Source organism: Lactuca serriola, chromosome 2, assembly GCF_051521515.1.
Source record: "Lactuca serriola cultivar US96UC23 chromosome 2, Lser_US96UC23_V15, whole genome shotgun sequence".
NCBI classification, from domain to species: Eukaryota; Viridiplantae; Streptophyta; class Magnoliopsida; order Asterales; family Asteraceae; genus Lactuca; species Lactuca serriola.
Genome location: NC_136409.1, coordinates 219,508,232 through 219,527,055, shown reverse-complemented (window position 1 = coordinate 219,527,055; position 18,824 = coordinate 219,508,232). Strand labels below are relative to the sequence as shown.

Here is an 18,824-nt window from a genome sequence, read left to right as displayed (position 1 = left end):
GGAAGAAGCTCCAACCTCTGAAAAGCTTGGATCTACTCTTTCCCACAAACTTCTAGCTTCCAAAATGGCCTCTTCTTCTCTTCCACCACCATAAAATGACACTTAGAAGCTTAGAACACCAACACACTAGCTAGAAATGAAGGAGGACTCTCTATTAGGGTTTCACTCTCTGGAATGGAGGCTGAGGTCAAGGCCATAACATTCCTTTTATAATGCACAAGCACCAAATTAGGGTTTACACCTGGGCTTGCTACGCCCAACGTAACCCTGGGTACGCCCAGCATACCCAGGTGAGTCCGCGTCCAAATTAAGCGTGCGAGTACGCGCAGTGTGACATCCCCAATTTCACGACCAGAAAAGACCGATTTGTTTATGCTTTGTTTTTTTTAAATCAGAGTAATCTTTTATAGAAAACGGTTGTGGAATTTGTTCCTAAAACAAGATATGATAATAACTTATCAAAACATTTCTCAAAGAAAATGTATTTTCATTTAATAATAAAACCTCGGGATGTCATGTTCCGATACAGACATATAAGCATAAACAGAACTTACATTTAATTACACTAATGATTTATATCTCCTTTAAATCTCACCGTGAAATATGTCTTCGTATCGATACTTGTGATACAAAGAAAACTGAGTGGGTCAGGCTTGGGTGCCTAGTGAGCATATAGGGTTTTCATCCCACAATGTTATATCATATATTTATAAGTATAGAACATTCAAACTTGTACATTTTCACCATATAAAGGCAACTCTTATCCCACCCCATCGATCCTCACAACGACACGATCTAAACTCTCGTATCTAAAGTTTTCCTCTTTACCTGATCCCTACTCACGGATCTAAAACTAACCTTTTCACCCGATCCATACTCACAGATCTAAAACTAACCTTTTCCCCTGATCCATACTTACAGATCTAAAACTACCTTTTCACCTGATCCATACTCACGGATCTAAAACTACCTCATCCATACTCACGGATCTAAAACTAACCTCCTGATCTGATCCATACTCCCGGATCAATAATTGTGCCCATTCCATACTCTCGGAATAGGGACAATTAACTATACCCTAATCCTGATCTGATCCATACTCCCGGATCTATAATTGTGCCCAATCCATACTCCCGGACTAGGGACAATTAACTTAGTCTTAATCCATATCTGATCCATACTCCCAGATCTATAACTGTGCCCAATCCATACTCCTGGACTAGGGACAATTAACTTAATCTTAATCCATATCTGATCCATACTCCCGGATCTATAACTGTGCCCAATCCATACTTCCGGACTAGGGACAATTAACTTAGTCTTAATCCATACTCCTGGACTAATAACAAGTTTATCTCTTTACTTGATCCTTACTCTCGGATCTAAAACTAACCTCTTGGTCTAATCCATACTCACAGATCTAAAACTAGCCTCTTGATCTGATTCCTACTCACGGATCTAAAATAATCTCTTGATCTGATCCATACTCACGGATCTCATCTACCCATGTCCTACCCAACATATTTATAGTTACAAAATACATATACAGTTTAACTCATTAAAACCTATATAGTTCATCCATTCCACCAACATCTCAAATAAACAACAATATATAAACACATAACATGTATTTCATAGCAAATACTTAATATTTATGTGTTAGAAGAAAGTGACCACACACTCACCCAAAACATATACTTAATACATTCAAACAATACTTGTATTATAATCGTGTTTATGAAAGGGACTATACACTCACTTGATCAGAAGATGATCGGACATCACTACGGCTTGTAGAAGTAGTATTCTTTGGTGAAACAGGGATCACTTCACACACCGGGTTTCTCCTGGGCAGAGCTTCGGCTCGGAAACTCTTTTCTTTTCGGGATCTTCGGACTTCGGGACTTGCTTCGGGTCTCGGGGTTGATACCGGGGATTCGGGGGTACTTCTTTGCACGTAAATCGATGCAATATAGGTGAGAGATGAGAGAATGAGCAACCAAACTCGGCTGGCCCTTCAAATCTATTTATAGGGCAAAACTGGCCCTTGCCAAGTCATGGCACCTTTTTCCACGTCGTGGGCTTGGTCGTCACTACATGCATCATCGCAAGTTGCATCTGGGGGACTCCCGGAGGTGTCAGAAGACTTGCCACGTCGTGGTATCTGACAGTTTTGGGGTTTCGCGCCCCGAACTTCAGAAATTCATAACTTTCGCATACGAACTCCGTTTTCGACGTTCTTTATATCGACGCGTAGGTGAGATTATGCTCTACAACTCTCTTTTAGAATCCATTGGTTAATTTTGAATTTATTTTTAATATATTATAAATATATTACTTATATATTATCTTTAGTAGGCCGGGGCAGGAAAACTCCGTTCGAAATTCATAACTCCTTCATCTGAACTCCGTTTTCGTCTGCCTTTTTATCGTTGGACTACTATCGAAGACATCTTCGACTCTCGTTTAGATTACTAAGGATAGATATCTATCTACCTTAAATTCACTATTTACGTCGCGCTAGGTCGTACCGGTTCTGTCGCGAAACTTCGACAGGTCATAACTTCCTCGTTATAACTCAAATTTTGGCGTTCTTTATATGCATGGAAACCTTGTGACATATACTACAACTTGGTTAAGATTAATCCTTATAAATAATATTCCATCCAAAATTCATTTTTGATGCTTATCGTCTCTAAATTGACTATCCCGGATCTACGAGCGTTACACGCAGCGTACTCCTCAGTACGCCCAACGTACTCACTAGCCTAACATTTTATTTAAGGGGCTTAACTTGACAACTTGGGAAAAGGAGAAGGGTTAAATAGCTTTACCTGAATTTTGGGATGTTACAAGTAAAATGGTCATTTTACCTTAAGAATAGATATCAGACTCTGACTAAGTGTTTTGTGGGGATTGTAGCCAGAGGATTTCCGGAGCAGCAACAGACAGAGATTTCCCGCGCAGATTATCAACAGCTACTCGTTCAAGGTGAGTTACCTTCCAGTAGTGGTGGGTCTACGGCCACAATGCCGTCCCACCAGTAGGATTTGTATGTTAGATGATCGTCTTTGTGATATCATCTAGGTTTGCTACTACCTGATATGTTATATGCTGGCTTGATATGTTATATGTGACAGTAGTAGAGTTCGGTTGTTAGGACCGAAGGGTAGATCAGGCATCCCAGATATGTATGACAGTATGTGATGATATGTTTATACGCTGGCATGATATGTTATATGTGATAGTGGTAGTAGGAAGGAAATAGTCCCCAAGTTCGTTTGTTAGGACCGATGGGTAGTTCGGACACCCCATATATGTCTGATAGTATGTCGATGTTATGATATATGTGATAGTATTAATAGGGGGTGGAATAGTCCCTGAGGGTCGGTTGTTAGGACCGACGGGTAGGTCAGCACCCCAGAATGGCTTGACATGGGTAGGTCGGCACCCCAGAATGGTCGTACCGGGTAGGTCGGGCACCCAAGAATTGCCCGACAGTATGTATGCTATGTGATTGTATGGTATATGGTACGATGGGGGAACTCACTAAGCATCGTGCTTATAGTTTACAGTTTTGGTTTCAGGTACCTCTTCATCGAAGGGGAAGGAGCTGGCGCGGTAGCAGCACATCATACACACATTGATTTTCCGCACCTGAGATATTCCGGGATTGTACTCTGACATGTTGCTACTTTATGATTTAGGTTTTCAGACATGATATGTTGATTTACGAAATGATATATTTTTACATAGTTTTCTTATGAATGTTTTTATACTCAGTTAATTAAAATGAAACTTTTGGACTTGAAACTTGGGATGTTAAAATTTAGTATCAGAGCCTTGGTTTGAGGGATTCGGACACACCCTCGGGGGTGTCCGGACTCAAATCGAGGGATTAAAAGCTTTTACAAGAAAATGGTTTTCTAAAAGATAAGTTAAAGGAGTTTTGAGAAATAACGAATTGTGTGATGTGCGTGACCGGCCGAGCTCAAGTAAGTATTCCCCAAAGTACCCATACAAGTTTATGTTATGTTTATCAGCTTTAGTAGAACAACATGCTAGAATAGGACTAAGGATCTAGGAATGATGCCTTATATGCCTACTTTATGTGTTTCAACTTATGAGAATTGCATGCTAGTATTGAGTAGACAGTAGTAGGATAGCCTGTTTAGGTTATGCCTTATAGTATGAGCTTAACATTGTATGCTAGTACAGTTTCTTGTTATGAGGATAAGATTGCTTGAGATCGTTCCCTTTTGTCTGAATGTTGCTTGCTTTGGGACTCTGAGTGATGGGAATTAGCTATTAGGTGAATACATTAAAGTCACGTGTGATCAGGGTTGGATAATCTTAGAGGATTGGATTTGACCATATTTCGCAGCTCTTGTTTGAGTCCTAACCGTTGTAGAGATGAGTCCCTTACTCGAAGGATTATTCGGGCCTCGTTGCATGTGATTGTATTCAGGTAATGGCTAATTGGCATTACAAAGAGGCCTTCAGCAACTGAGGACTGGTTAGGGTGGAGTCAGAGGTACCCTAGGGCGAGCCTAGGATGGGAATAGCAGAGATCAGTAGTAGTAAAAGGGACTTGGTGGAGTCAAGGCGGTTCTTGAGGAAAGTACGGATATATGTGGAAGGTAGTATGGGCCCGTACTACTGAAAGCAGAGGATCTGTACTTGAATCGAGGAAGGCTGAGGCAAGACCAGGGAACTTGTGATGGATGTGATCCCTCTAGATGTATCAATATCACTGACGGTTGTCATTATGTATTACAGAATGGTGGTACTACGTCCGAGGCTAGCAGTTGGCAGCTCAGAAGAGGGATCGGGTTCGGGCTCAGGTTCCGAAGTAGTGGATGAGAGGCTACGCGAGTTCATCGCGTCCGAGATCACTAGAGGCATCCTTGATGCGACCCCGGTCATCTTTGGGTCGATCAAGGAAGGGATTGTCGAGCTGATGGAGGATCGCCTCCGGGCGTTCAAGAGTGACATGGCGACCAGCTAGTCGGGATCACGCACACTGTCCTTTAAGGACTTCAGGGGCAGTGGTGTGCCGGATTTCCATAGGGAAAAGGACCCCATTGCAGCCAGGCGATGGATTGCAGATATTGAGTCTGCACAGTTGACCAACTTCTGCCTCGAGGGGTCGAAGGTGAGATATGCAACAATGTGCTTAAGAGACAGGGCCAAAGATTGGTGGGAGTCGGTTGGTGACTCTCTAGGAGCCTCGGCTGTTGAGGCTATGACATGGCCGGATTTTGTGACCTGGTTTAGGGCTGAGTTCGCACCTACGGTGGAGCTTCAGCAGTTGGCCAGGGAGTTCCTGGATATTAGACAGACGACTGAGACAGTGGCGGAGATCACCGCCAAGTTCCGGGAGAGGGCATTATTGGTGTCCTAGTATGCGGGAGATGAGGACATGAGGAGGACCCGCTACCATGACATGTTATGAGCTGATATTTGAGAGCATGTTAGTTTTTCAGCTTGCCCTACCTTGGATTCCATGATTGCCAGGGCAAGGGAGAGGGAGATTGATCCGGAGCATATCCAGAAGAGGAAGGTAGAGGAAGGGCAAACGACTGGGGCTTCGGGGAAGAAGCCCAAGGGATCAGATGGTAGGCCGAAAGGCCAGTCAGGACAGGGCCGTTGCAGGAAATGCGACAGGCCGCACAAGGGAGCGTGTAGGTTGGGATCGTCGGGTTGCTACAAGTGCGGTAAGATGGGGCACTTCAGCAGGGATTGTACTGCCCCTGCACCCACTATTCAGACATCCGAGTTGCTGTGTTTTCACTACAACCAGAGGGGCCATAAGAAGGCCAATTGCCCCCAGATGACAGCAACAACACCAGTGAAGGAGCCGGCTCCAGCGACCCTACGAATTACTGATGGCCGGCAGGGCAAGGCAGAGGCTCCAGTGGTGAGGAGTCGGGCCTTCCAGTTGACTACCGAGAAGGCATGTGCCGCACCCAATGTGGTGATGGGTATGATTATTCCCCTCTGATCTATTTATATGATGTTTATGATATTGATATATGCTCTGTATATACATGTTTAGGATTGTTCCATGTGAACGGTATTCCGGTACAGGTGTTGTTTGATTCAGGTGTCACTCGATCTTTTATTTCTCTTGCGCTCAGCAAGAGGTTTTCTGAGTCTTTGGGCATGTTGGATTGCCCTTTAGAGGTAGAGATTGCCGATGATCGATCGGTGCGAACATCAACAGTTTTCCGAGATTGTGTGTTGAGGTTATTCGAGGAGCGTTACCTGGTAGACTTGGTTCCCATTCCGTTGTGTGGGAACAAGGTGGTTATAGGCATGGACTGGTTGGGCCCTAATGGGGAGGTGATAGATTGTGCACAACAGCTAGTGCGAGTCAGGACCCCAGGTGGGGGAGATTTGGTGATCCACGGTGAGAGACCACATCGTGGACCCACAGTGTATTCAGCAACAAGGGCTAGACGCTACCTACAACAGGGTTGTGTCGAGTACGTCGCGTATGTTATGGATACCCGAGAAACGGGTAAGGCGACGATGGGCGATGTGCCCGTGGTATGAGAGTTTGCGGATGTATTCCCTGAGGAGTTGCCTGGGATACCTCTAGAGAGGCAGGTGGAGTTCAGGATCGACCTAGTCCCTGGTGCGGCTTTGATAGACAAGGCACCATATCGGTTGGCTCCCCTCGAGATATAAGAGTTATCTACGCAGCTGCAGGAGCTGCTAGACAAGGGATTCATCAGACCGAGTAGCTCGCCTTGGGGAGCCCTGATTCTGTTTGTGAAGAAGAAGGACAAGTCGCATCGGATGTGTATAGACTATCGGGAGTTGAACAAGGTAACGATGAAGAACCGTTACCCACTTCCGAGGATTGATGACTTCTTTGACCAACTGCAGGGAGCATCTTGGTTCTCTAAGATTGATCTGCATTCAGGATATCATCAGATGAGGGTCATAGAGGAGGATGTACAGAAGACCGCGTTCCGGACACGCTATGACCATTATAAGTTCGTGATGATGCCTTTCGGGCTCACCAATGCTCCTGCCGCGTTCATGGATCTCATGAACCACGTGTGCAGACCGATGTTGGATCGGTCTGTGATAGTTTTCATCGATGACATCTTGGTTTATTCCAAGACGTAGGAGTAGCATGAGGAGCATCTGTGAGAGGTTTTGGATACCCTGAGGAGGGAGAGCTTGTACGTCAAGTTCTCCAAGTGTGAGTTCTGGTTGCGCGAGGTGCAGTTTCATGGGAACCTTGTCAACCAGAACGACATTCTGGTCGACCCGGCCAAGGTGGAGGCCGTGATGAGATGGGAGGTTCCGAAGTCTCCATCTGAGATTCGGAGTTTCCTGGGATTAGCCGGCTACTATCGGAGATTCATCCAGGATTTCTCCAAGATAGTCGTACCCTTGACGCGGCTGACGAAGAAAACCGTAGTCTTTCATTGGGGGCCTGAGCGGTAGGCAACGTTTGAGACATTGAAACAGAGATTGTGCGAGGTGCCGATCTTAGCCCTGCCAGAGGGCGTAGAGGATTATGTTGTGTACTGTGACGCGTCTATTTCGGGTTTGGGCGTTGTATTGATGCAGAGAGGGCATGCCATCGCCTACACTTCAAGGCATCTGAAGCCTCATGAGGCGAACTATCTGACGCATAATTTGGAGTTGAGGGCTGTTGTGTTCGCCCTCAAGATTTGGCGTTATTACCTTTATGGGGACCGTTATACCATTTATACGAACCACAAGAGTTTGAGGTACCTCACGGATCAGCCGAATCTGAACATGAGGCAGCGTCGGTGGTTGGACGTAGTGAATGATTATGATTGCGAGATCCTTTACCACCCGGGGAAGGCCAATGTGGTGGCAGACACGCTAGCCGCAAGGCAGCACCGATCAGGGATATCTGCATACGGATGACCGTGGTGACTCCGTTGCTAGAGCAGATCCGAGAGGCCCATCAGGAGGCTATGAAGGAGGAACATCGGAAGAGTGGGCGTATTGTGGGTCAGGTTTCCTCCTTCGACTATGATAGCCGAGGATTGTTGACTCTTCACCATAGGGTGTGGGTCCCCTATCATGGAGGCGTGCGTCAGACATTGTTGGAGGAGGCGCACAAGTCCATGTTTTCTATCACTCCCGGGGCAACAAAGATGTATAGGGATCTTTGTCTAGACTATTGGTGGCCCTGCATGAAGCGGGGTGTAGCATGGTATGTGGAGCGATGCTTGACCTGTAGGAAGGTCAAGGCCGAGCACCAGAGGCCACACGACAAGATGCAGCCGTTGGATATTCCCCTTTGGAAGTGGGAAGATATTACCATGACGAGTTGGGTACTCGTCTGCACTTTAGCACTGCATTTCACCCGCAGATAGATGGTCAAAGTGAGCGGACCATCCAGACCCTGGAAGATATGCTGTAGGCGTGTGTGTTAGACTTTAGTGGTAGTTGGGATACTTACCTCCCATTAGATGTGTTCTGGTATAACAACAACCACCATACGAGTATTGACCGTCCTCCCTTTCGAGATGTTATACGGGAGGAAGTGCAGGACCCCGATATGTTGGGGTGAGGTTGGCCAGAGGGTCATGGGGAGCACTGAAGTGGTGCTCAAGACGACATAGAGGATTTAGCAGGTCCGAAGAAGGCTTCAGACTGCTCAAAGTCGGCAGAAAAGTTATGCCGACAAGCGACGATCAGACCTGGAGTTCCAGGTCGGGGATATGGTTCTCCTGAAGGTGTCACCATGGAAGGGCATCATCCGATTCAGGAAACCGGGCAAGTTGGGCCCCAGGTACATTGGACCGTTCAGGGTTTTAGCCCAGGTGGGCAAGGTGGCGTACATGCTAGATCTGCCAGCTGAACTCAGTCAAATCCACAACATTCTCCATGTCTCCCAGCTGCGGAAGTGCCTAGTGGACGACTCAATAGTAGTGCCCTTAGAGGATATTTAGGTCGATGATAGCCTGAATTACATTGAACGGCCTATGCCGATCCTTGACTGGAAGTCAAAGTATCTGAGAAACAAGAGGGTCGAGCTGGTGAAGGTGCAATGGCAGCACCGGAAGGGCTCAAAGTGGACTTGCGAGCCGGTGGATGAGATGATGGAGCATTACCTTGAACGTTTCCAGGAACGAGCAGCAGACTTCGAGGACGAAGTCTAAAATAAGTGGGGGAGATTTTAGCACCTGGTTCCTGTTATGTATTTTATTTAAGTATTTTGCATTTTTGGCATGGGACTCGACGAGTTGAAGGCCCAACTCGTCGAGTAGAAGCGGATTTGATACGAGATTTAAATGACGGACTCAGCGAGTCGGCTTCCAGACTCGACGAGTAGACTCTGACTGGATAAACCCTAATCTAAGGGTTTGCACCCTATTTAAGCATCCCATCCAGCCACCCTTCGTCCCTATTGCTTCCAGAAACCCCCCATAGCAAATCCTAACCGTTTGTGTAAAGAGCTAAGGCATTTGTGGTGCTTTTTGGTGATTTTGAACTCAAAGAAGAAGGAAAAGCCTAGAGGAATCAAGAGAAGACCAAGAGAGTTCAAGTTTGTGCATAATTTGTAGTTCCCAGAAGGTATAAAGTCGATACCTTGCTTGTTCATTTGTTAGATCCCTTTTTGGGGAGATTTAGGGCTTTTATAAGCCATTTTTGGTAACCAACCATGATTGCAAGCATGGTTGGGGGTTGAGGCTTCGGATCTAGGTCCATGAAGGAGTTACAAGGCAGAAAAGGGCTGCTTTTGCACCCATGGAAGCCCCCATGCAACTTAAGAGTCTTTTTTAGAGCCTTTTAGGCTCAAAGTCCCATGCATGCACGTAAATTTCATAACTTTACGTGCTAGATCGAGTTAAGGGACCTTGATCTATCATTTGGACAAGACTTACAGAGCTAAACCACCAACAACCTAGATCTTGGAGACTTACAGAGCTATAAGAGGTCACAAAAAGGAAAATAACTTCAGCAACTTGCTTCCTTTAACACCAAAAGCTCACTTCTTCTTCAGAATCACATCAAGGAAGCAAAGTAGAACACAAAGCACTAAAAGATGCTAGGGTTTGGATGAGAGAGTGTTCTTCGGGGATGGAGGCTGGCAAAATGATGAAACCCTATAGAATTATGCCCTTAAATAGGCCCAAATCGAGGCTTTTAGGGTTTGACCCATCATGCCCTTCGCGTTACGAGCATCATTAAATGTCGCGTCGTGTTATGGTCACGCTACACCCCTTAAATTCGTCGCCCCGCCACTCGGAGAAAATCCCAAAACTTAATTAATCCCCATTGAATAACCCCAAAACATACAGGGGAAATGGGTGTTACAAAGTAGCTTTGATGGTAGAATATGGAGAAGGTATGGTGTCATATTGAGGGCATGATTCCAAAATAACGGAGGTAAAGATGTGTGAGCAAGTAAGGTATGAACCATATTACTAATGAAATGTATCTTATGCTCTGCCTTACCATTTTGAGATGAAGTGTGGGGGCATGAGAACCAAAAAAGATATCCTATTTTGTGATAGAACACCCGAAAACGACCATTATTAAATTGAGTATGTATAAATATATACTCGAAACTTAATAAACACATAATATACTTGAGATTTGTGCATTAATGGGAATATCCATGGAAGATTTGTAGAATCTTCCAACACAAGTAAATAATATTTTTATTCAAATGAACTTGTAATTAGGGATGTCCAAAGATCACAATGAACGTTATCAAACAACATAAATGTATTCGACGTAAAAGTAGGAACAAACAAACATATATGCTTGATAAGAGAGCAAGAATGACAAACATTTGAAGTAAAAAGTTTGTTACATGAAATAAACGTTTATTCCTAAGGGGATCAAACACAGTTGCTCTCGGATAACCTAAACGGTTGTGTCACAAAGAAGAAGAAATCGCAACAAATGTGGAAGATAACTTGATAAGAGGCTTAGTGGATGTTATGGGATAAAAAGTGTCCTGAATTCACATCTCATGAGACGTACCTCCGTCTTGAGATCATTCACAAAAAACCCAAATGCATTAATTTCCAAAGTTAAATAATAATTAGAAGTAAACTTTTTAATAGACACAAGGTTTTTAATAAATCTAGGAGCATGAAGGACATTGTTTAAAGACAACCAAGGAAAAGGAGACGGTAAATGAGTGTGACCAAAACCGTGAATGAGAATTGATCGGTCGTTACGGACGATGAAGTTTTGATAGGTGATCGAATTATAATAAGGTAATAAAGTACCTAATGTGGATGTCATGTGGGAGGTAGCCCTTGTATCCATGTACCAATTCTCATCTAAGGGTTAATGTCAAGAGTATGCATATTAACTTCAATATCAGTCGTTAAAGAAGCAATGACAGAAAATGCTAGAGACGGACGCATGCCAAGAAGGCTTGGCGATTGTTGTTGCCCTTGTAGACCATTGGGTAGTCAAAAAGGTTAATTATCGTGAATACCCTCATGGGTTTTGTATTTAATATATATACTTACAAATTACATATAAAAGATAAACTCCATATCTTATATACATGGATTTGATGATAACAATGAAACATTTGAAATATCCTATATTTATCTCTTATCTATACGTGTACATTCACCCTCAATCTTAACCGTAACAAGGTTTAAATTATGTCTCAGACTTTGTAACATGCTCTTAGTTACCGACTTTGTGATACCATTAGCTAGTTGATCTCTAGATGATATAAATCGAACATCAAGAGCACCCATAGACACTTTTTCATCAATCATGGTGTGGCCTATAGTAGTAGTGAGACTAGTCATCTTTTGATAGTATTCTGAAGTCATATCTCCCTTCTTGGTAGTTGAAAGTTGAGTACGTATTTGGATGGAGTTTCCATGATGTTGAGCAGAGAACATTGTGTTAAGGGAAGTCCATAACTCGTAGGACGAGTTCGTACATCTTTTGAGTTAAGCAAACACATTTTCTATCATGGAGGACAGAAGAGCCCCAATGAGTGCTTGATCTTGAATGAACCATGTGTTGTACATGGGATTGTCTTTTTCTTTGACTTATGTGACGGTCCGGAAGTTATTTTTGCATTGGGTTTTGGTGTAGTGCCATCAAGGTATCCATAGAGTAGGACACCCCCTAGTATGGGTATGACTTGGGCCTTCCATAACAGTAAATTGGTTCAAGTAAGCTTACAGGAGATAGCAGTGACAATTTTAGAAGAGGTAATGGTAGACATGGTGATGGCGATTATGAGATAGAGGATCAAAAGCCGAAAGAAGATAGAGAAAGGACGAACCCTAGGATTGGCTCTAATACCAAGTCAAAAAGGTTAATTGTCGTAAATACCCTCATCGGTTTTGTATTCAACATATATACGCACGAATTACACATAAGAGATAAACTCCAGATCCTATATACATGGATCTGATGATAACAATGATACGTTTGAATATATCCTATCTCTATCTCTTATATATACGTTTACATGCATGGGTCGGTCCAAGACTCTAAGACATAGTCGAATATAGAGACAGTGGGATAGCCCATGACATATAAGGCCATCTATGGATGCTAACCCAACCATTCCTTAGAAGACCACGCTGACAGGCTCTTTGCTGTCCACAATTTTGTTATAGAAAATCCATATCTAATAGGCAAGATGATAACTTGCAAAATATTAACCAATCTAAAATATTCACATTTATTCTAAAAATATATTCTATCAAGAATCTGAAGCCAATTGCTTAAATAAAAAGCAGAATCCTGATGCAATAATCAAGATTCAGTAACATAAGAATACGACCAAATCACCGACATCTATTCATACGAAAACTGTTCAAGTCTTTAGCATATATGTTATTCTAATATTTGCTACAGTAATTGACGTTTTGCCAAAAGCATCCAGAAGGTTATTCACTTATTCATATGAAAACTGTTCCAAGTCTTTAGCATATAGATTCTCATGAAGAATCTATAGTTTTATTCTCTAACATTCCATTGTCTTTCAATATTTTGGGTCTTCATTTTCCAAATAGAATCCTAGTGCTAATCACAAGACAAACGACATCAACAAAACATATCTTGTGTCCTTCAAAACTCAATATTAATCCCGACACTAGCTCATCGATTGTACATCTTTCTAAGATAACAAAACTATCACATGCCTACCATTCCAAAAGTAACGACAACCCAAAGGAAACCATTATGAACAGTAACGATACAGAAAACTGCATGATACAAGAAACAAAAGGAAAAAAAAAACTAAACAAAGTAGAACCGATTATATCACCCTGTGGATGACCATTTATGACGTGTGTTCAAGAAAAACACTTTACCTCACTGAAATTCTGAACCCTATGTACATGTGTTTATTCATCTAGCAATGGAGTCAAGTGGGATGACAGAAGGCGGAAAATCTGTTCTAGGTCCAGCAAGCGAGTAATAAGCAAGTATATGTGCATGATGTTCTTTCTCTTTACCATCTCCACCAATAACCTTTCTTGGAGGAATTATTTCAATATTCCAAAAAGGTCGCGCCATTGCCAACAGATCACATCCAGTCGGAGATCCCCGATACCCTTGTACCCATAAGTATCTTAAAGACCTCAACTGTAAAACAGCCATCGCAAGTGCACGTTCACTAAAACAACATCCTCTCACTTCAAGCTTTTGCAGGCTAGGGCATCCTCTCGAGAACCCTAAAATCCCAGTATCAGATTCCCCTAGATACCCTAGCAACATCCATCTTATATTTTGGCTGTTTTGACCAATATAAGCCAAACCCACGTCCGTTAGCCCTCCTGGCCGGAGATACAGTGCAAATCTTCTTAGTTGTTGGCACCCACTGAGTAAAGATCGGACTCCATTATCGAGTGGTAAATCTGTGATGACTTCTTCTCGTTCCAGTAACACCATACGGAAATCTCTGAGTTTTTTCAAGTTCATGCCCATGGTTTCTAGAGCTGCGTTTGTGATATCGGATACGTATACTGCAATATATTCCAAGTCTAGACACCCTTGTGCTACTGCCGTCAATCCCCTTTGAGAAACGACACCTTCTTCATCTTCCATTTCTTGTTCATCTGCTCCTCGCTCCACTCGAAGCCGTTTTAGCTTCTTGCAGTATTGCGCAAGTACTTCCATTCCTCGGTCTCCAATCACGTTTCTTGTCTGTTTTTTCATATATTTGAATTCAGAATTAGTTCATTTCAAGTTCTTTCAACTAAAAAGTTACTGAAACAATAATGTATATATGTACATCTTTTAAACACCAAAAATCAAGCTTTGTTTGTACCTCAAGTATTTCCAAACTGGTGCACCGTTGGAGCAAGCGACAGTGGTCTTCGGTGTCAAGAAGGGCATAGAGGAGATCCAGTTTTTTGAGGCGAAAAGCAAAAGGTAACACAAGGATAGTTTCACTTGTACTCATGTAATTCACACCTAAGTGGGTTACTCTTCGGGGGTACATCACATGATTATACAGTTCGGCTTGCTCATTGAAACAACCCCCGCCAAATTCTTCAAGTGAATTAGCATGGTTGAAGAATCCAACAAGCTCCAAGATTTCACAGTCGCCTATCTTCACAGATAGTAGATACAAACATTTCTTGGCTATTAGCTCCAGATCTTTAACACTAACTTGGCTAAGATCTGTCATGTAAAAGTTTAATGTTTCGAGTACCCCTGTGTTGCTCATAGCAAGCTCATGTAGCCACTCTCCATCCTTTTCTAATATTTGGCTCTCTTCTAAAAACAGGACTCTAAGGTTCCTGTAATTGCATAAAACTATAAGTTTAACATGTCCAATTGCATATAATTCCTAGAATCACAATTTAGAATAACAAAAAGGGTTTTACAGCTTGTTATGTATGACACGTAAAAGAAACAAGTATTAATGCGTTTGATATTGTATTAGACGAGTATGATCCGTTGACATTTGAAGTCAAACTGATGAATTTTCTGACATCAATATAAAGTCTTCCAGTTTCAAGGAATTTAAATAATACCCCATGCTAAACGTTTTCAAAAGCTATGAATGTGAAACAAAATAGTCAAATGTAATCATGAATCTTGAATGATGGATGTAGAAAAGAAGCTCAACGACAAGAAGTAATTCATGCTAAAAAACAACACTCTGTTAATTGCTACTAATGGCATCAAATAATTCTGAAAAAGAATAAAAGAAGGAAACATGGCACAAAATAATGTAATCTACAGAAAATCAAAACCCCACCATAATTATGTAGAAAAATGCCATTTTTGTTGATTAATTATAGCTTTGAGTGCATTTCAAGAAAATGTCATAACCTTCTAGATATATTCAAGCATTCACATTGAGGACCTAACATTTCATCAAGGTCAAATAATTTCACCCAAATCCATCGTTACTCTCATAATTATTAATTCATAGAAATCAAGAAAAAAAGAATATGAATCGTTGGGTTTTAACAGAGATAACTTCTAAAGATGTCAAATAAAAGATTTGCCAAAGATTCACTCATCTTCTTAAATTAAATAATAAAAAAAAAGATAGATCATTTGTAAATTTCGCTACTAATAACTTGCACTCACAAATTATTGAAGCAGAGCAAAGAATAAAAGAAGAGAAGACAAATTTAACTGTATAACAATTTCCCAAAAAAGAAAAACACAACAGAGTAATCCAGAAATAATTTAGAGAAAAAGGTTTTTATACAAAAATGTGAAGATTAAACTCTCAATGAATCCAATCTCTAATGAGATTTTAACAGTTAAACACGTTATTAATAGAAGCCATAAGACGACAAAAATACCTGCAAGAGCGACAAATATGGCGAAGCCCATCAGTAGAAAATCCAGAACATTTATCAAGCTTAAGAACCTGAAGAACAGACCCACGCTCGCGGGCTAAGAGTTCAAGATCTTCATCCTTTACAATCATCCTTCTGAAGTGCACAGCTTTTATGCAACTGAAAGATTTCGCAATCTCCTCCACCCACGGCGTTGCAAACCCACCCCAGTCCTCCGGAATCAAGTTATACATGGCGGCGCGTGGCTTCCCTTTTATTGTCAAGGACTCTAGAAACGGGAACCTCCGTGAGAGCTGTTTAGGAGTTGCCGTGTAACACAGCGCTATTGTTACGTGTTTTCGTGTATGAGCTTCGAGTTGCCATAACCTCCGGCAGACCAAAGATATGGACTGCCGGTCACGTGTGTCGTGTATGTACGATAACACGCACTCGAAAACGATGTCAGACATGCCGTGAACTCGCTGGGACGACTGGCTGATGTAGTTCCGATCCTCCATAATCAAATTCAAGAAGTACCCTAGTTGGAATCAAAAAAATTACAAGCTTATGATTGGATTCCCAGAAAACCAAGTTGAAAACAGTGAGTCGGAGGGATTCTTGGAGAAGAATTAATGAGGGAAACAAACCAAAACCCAGAAAGATACAAAAATCCAACTTCAAATCAAGAAAGTTTTTTGAGATTCGTGACTAGATTACGAAAACTGGAACTGAAAAGAAGGATTTAGGAAAGATTCGTATGAGAAAACAAAACCTCGAGTTGAAATCAAGAAAGAAACAAAAACCGACTTCAAATCAAGAAGGTTCAAAGATGGATATAATCCGATTAGGAAAAACCAGGTTGAAAAGATTTCTTTAGGAAGGATTCCTTATTAGAGATAAAAAAGAGATGTAAACAATTAGAGAATTTAGGAGTGACGAGATCCACGAATGGGGGGCTAGAGAGAGAAAGTTGGAGTGAGAGTAAGGAGCAGAGAAGTGCACGGTTAGGATTGGGTAAGAGATGGAGATCTGACGGCGACAGTTGGAGGAGTTTATATGGGGAACGATAAAAATGGAAAGTTGTTTTAAGAGGCTCTACAACCAAGAACTTATAAAAGAGAGAAGACAGTTGTGAAGAGATGGGGATTATTAATGATGTGCCAAGGGTTAATTGGGAGAACTCGTTAAAGATTCTGCAACTCTGCAAACGACAAGACACTGTTGTGCATCAGGATAACCTAAAAATACCATCACCAACTTTAACTTTTAATATATAGAGTAAATTACATTTTTTTTTCACTTTGGCTTCCTTCCATCTTCATATTTGGTCCAACTTTAACAAAATTGATATAAGTGATCCCTTTTTGTTAAAATTATCTAACTTCAATCTTCCTAAAACAGTTACTTTTTTAATTATTACAATTTTTTTCTTTCTGTTTAATTATTTATAATTATAAAATATCAAGGACCCTTATCTCACCTCCACCCCATAAAGACTAAAATTGTAACATTTTTTTTATCAACCACCTCCACCGATCAATATCACATTTGTCACTCATCCCCACCATCCACGATGTCCTTCGCTAAACATCACCAACACTATAATTGCTGTCACCAGTCAACCACCTCTGCCATAAATAGGTGAGCATAGATGGGTACCCGCTATAATTGTCAGGAACCGAAATCGACGGTTTTTTATTATGTTGGAGTAAAAACCGGTTTCACCAATTCTGTAGATTTTACTGTTTCTGGTACTGGATACCCAATTATTTTATTATGTCTTTTTATAATTCTCCAACTAAATGGTAGATAAATTACCATAAGACATTTAATCTAACAGTATCAAGATATTTAAAAAGGTGTGTGATACTTATTTTCTAAACTTACAGTGTAATAATTATGTATGTATGTAGTAAGAATTTTTATAATGTTTTTTGGAACAATATTAAACCTTATTAGTATAAGGGTACAAGTTGATGAAGCTACACATGAAAAATTACAAAGAAAACATAATTAGAAGAAATCACGACGTGACAAGAAGGGGTCACAACGCGTATTCTAAACAGTAATCGAGTTACGTAAGTTGAATATTGAACGTAATGTACTTTGGAGAAAACATGACGCAAAAAAGTCTTATCGCGGCACGACGAAAGTAGATTACTTAACATTAACTATGAAGTTAAGGAGTGTTGGATATAAAAGTCTCGCGAAAAGTCAAAAGTACGATGCAGCCCAATATGGATCGCGACACGATGACGTTGCAGACATAGAAATAAGAAATAGCACTCAGTTGGTCATTTTGATCCCATATTCACAAAAATACACACTTAGGTGCAATTTTCATACACACACACGTCCAACAAATGTGTCGGAGCTTAAGAATTTCAAAGATTTAACTTTCAAATCCTTGTATCAAGGTAAGATACCTCCCTCTCTTGATTTTGAATATTAATTAGATGGTGAAATTGAAAGTTCTCAGTAAAACCCTAAATATAATCTGAAATTTCTAGGGTGAAATTAGAGTTGAGGTGTTGTAAAAATTGTTGGGTTTTCTATGCAACTATATACTAGATCATGGCAACGGAAATATCAAAAAAAATTATCATAAATGTACATGCACTCTATGATCTAAGTTTTACTATTATAGCAACGTACTTTTAAAACTAACTTAAGAAGCTAAAATATGATGGATTTGAATACTAATGTTTAGATAATTTGATTGTCTTATAGACTTGAACTCTTGATGCTCTTTGTTGCTTTTTAGAAGACTAATACCCAAAGTAGAGTACCTATAATGTTTCACATCCAAAACCAAGAACCCTAGAAACTAAGGAGATAGATAGATAGATAGATAGATAGATAGATAGATAGAGCAAGGTGAGAAACTAAGTTTTCAACCTTTCAAGAGGATGAGAGGGACGAAAATATGAGCACCCCAAGGCCCCTTTATATAGTTGTTGTGGTAACAAGATAACCCTCATTTGAATCAATTAAATAATCAGATTTAATCATAATTCAAATCATTACCTTATTTATTACTTCGATTAATTATGGAACCCTTCAAGGAGGCTCCAC

General features: G+C 41.2%; 1 protein-coding gene across 1 annotated transcript; it reads right to left on the bottom strand.

Moving 5' to 3' along the window:
• Positions 1-13,047: 13,047 nt before the first annotated feature.
• LOC145088584 (coronatine-insensitive protein 1-like) lies at positions 13,048-16,918 on the bottom strand. The gene is made up of 3 exons (XM_079026954.1): positions 15,774-16,918; positions 14,276-14,750; positions 13,048-14,151 (listed from the first exon to the last, which is right to left on the bottom strand). The coding sequence occupies exons 1-3, from the start codon at positions 16,265-16,267 to the stop codon at positions 13,354-13,356; spliced, it is 1,767 nt and encodes a 588-aa protein (XP_078883080.1). The 5' UTR covers positions 16,268-16,918; the 3' UTR covers positions 13,048-13,353.
• Positions 16,919-18,824: the final 1,906 nt, after the last annotated feature.

What these genes read in the sequence shown, in the direction of transcription:
- LOC145088584 (XM_079026954.1), bottom strand. Translation starts at nt 16,267, where the DNA reads ATGGAGGATCGGAACTACATCAGCCAGTCGTCCCAGCGAGTTCACGGC. An exon ending in CATATTTGTCGCTCTTGCAG is followed by an intron (nt 14,751 to 15,773) that starts GTATTTTTGTCG and finishes ATGCAATTACAG; the next exon opens with GAACCTTAGAGTCCTGTTTT. An exon ending in CCAGTTTGGAAATACTTGAG is followed by an intron (nt 14,152 to 14,275) that starts GTACAAACAAAG and finishes ATGAAAAAACAG; the next exon opens with ACAAGAAACGTGATTGGAGA.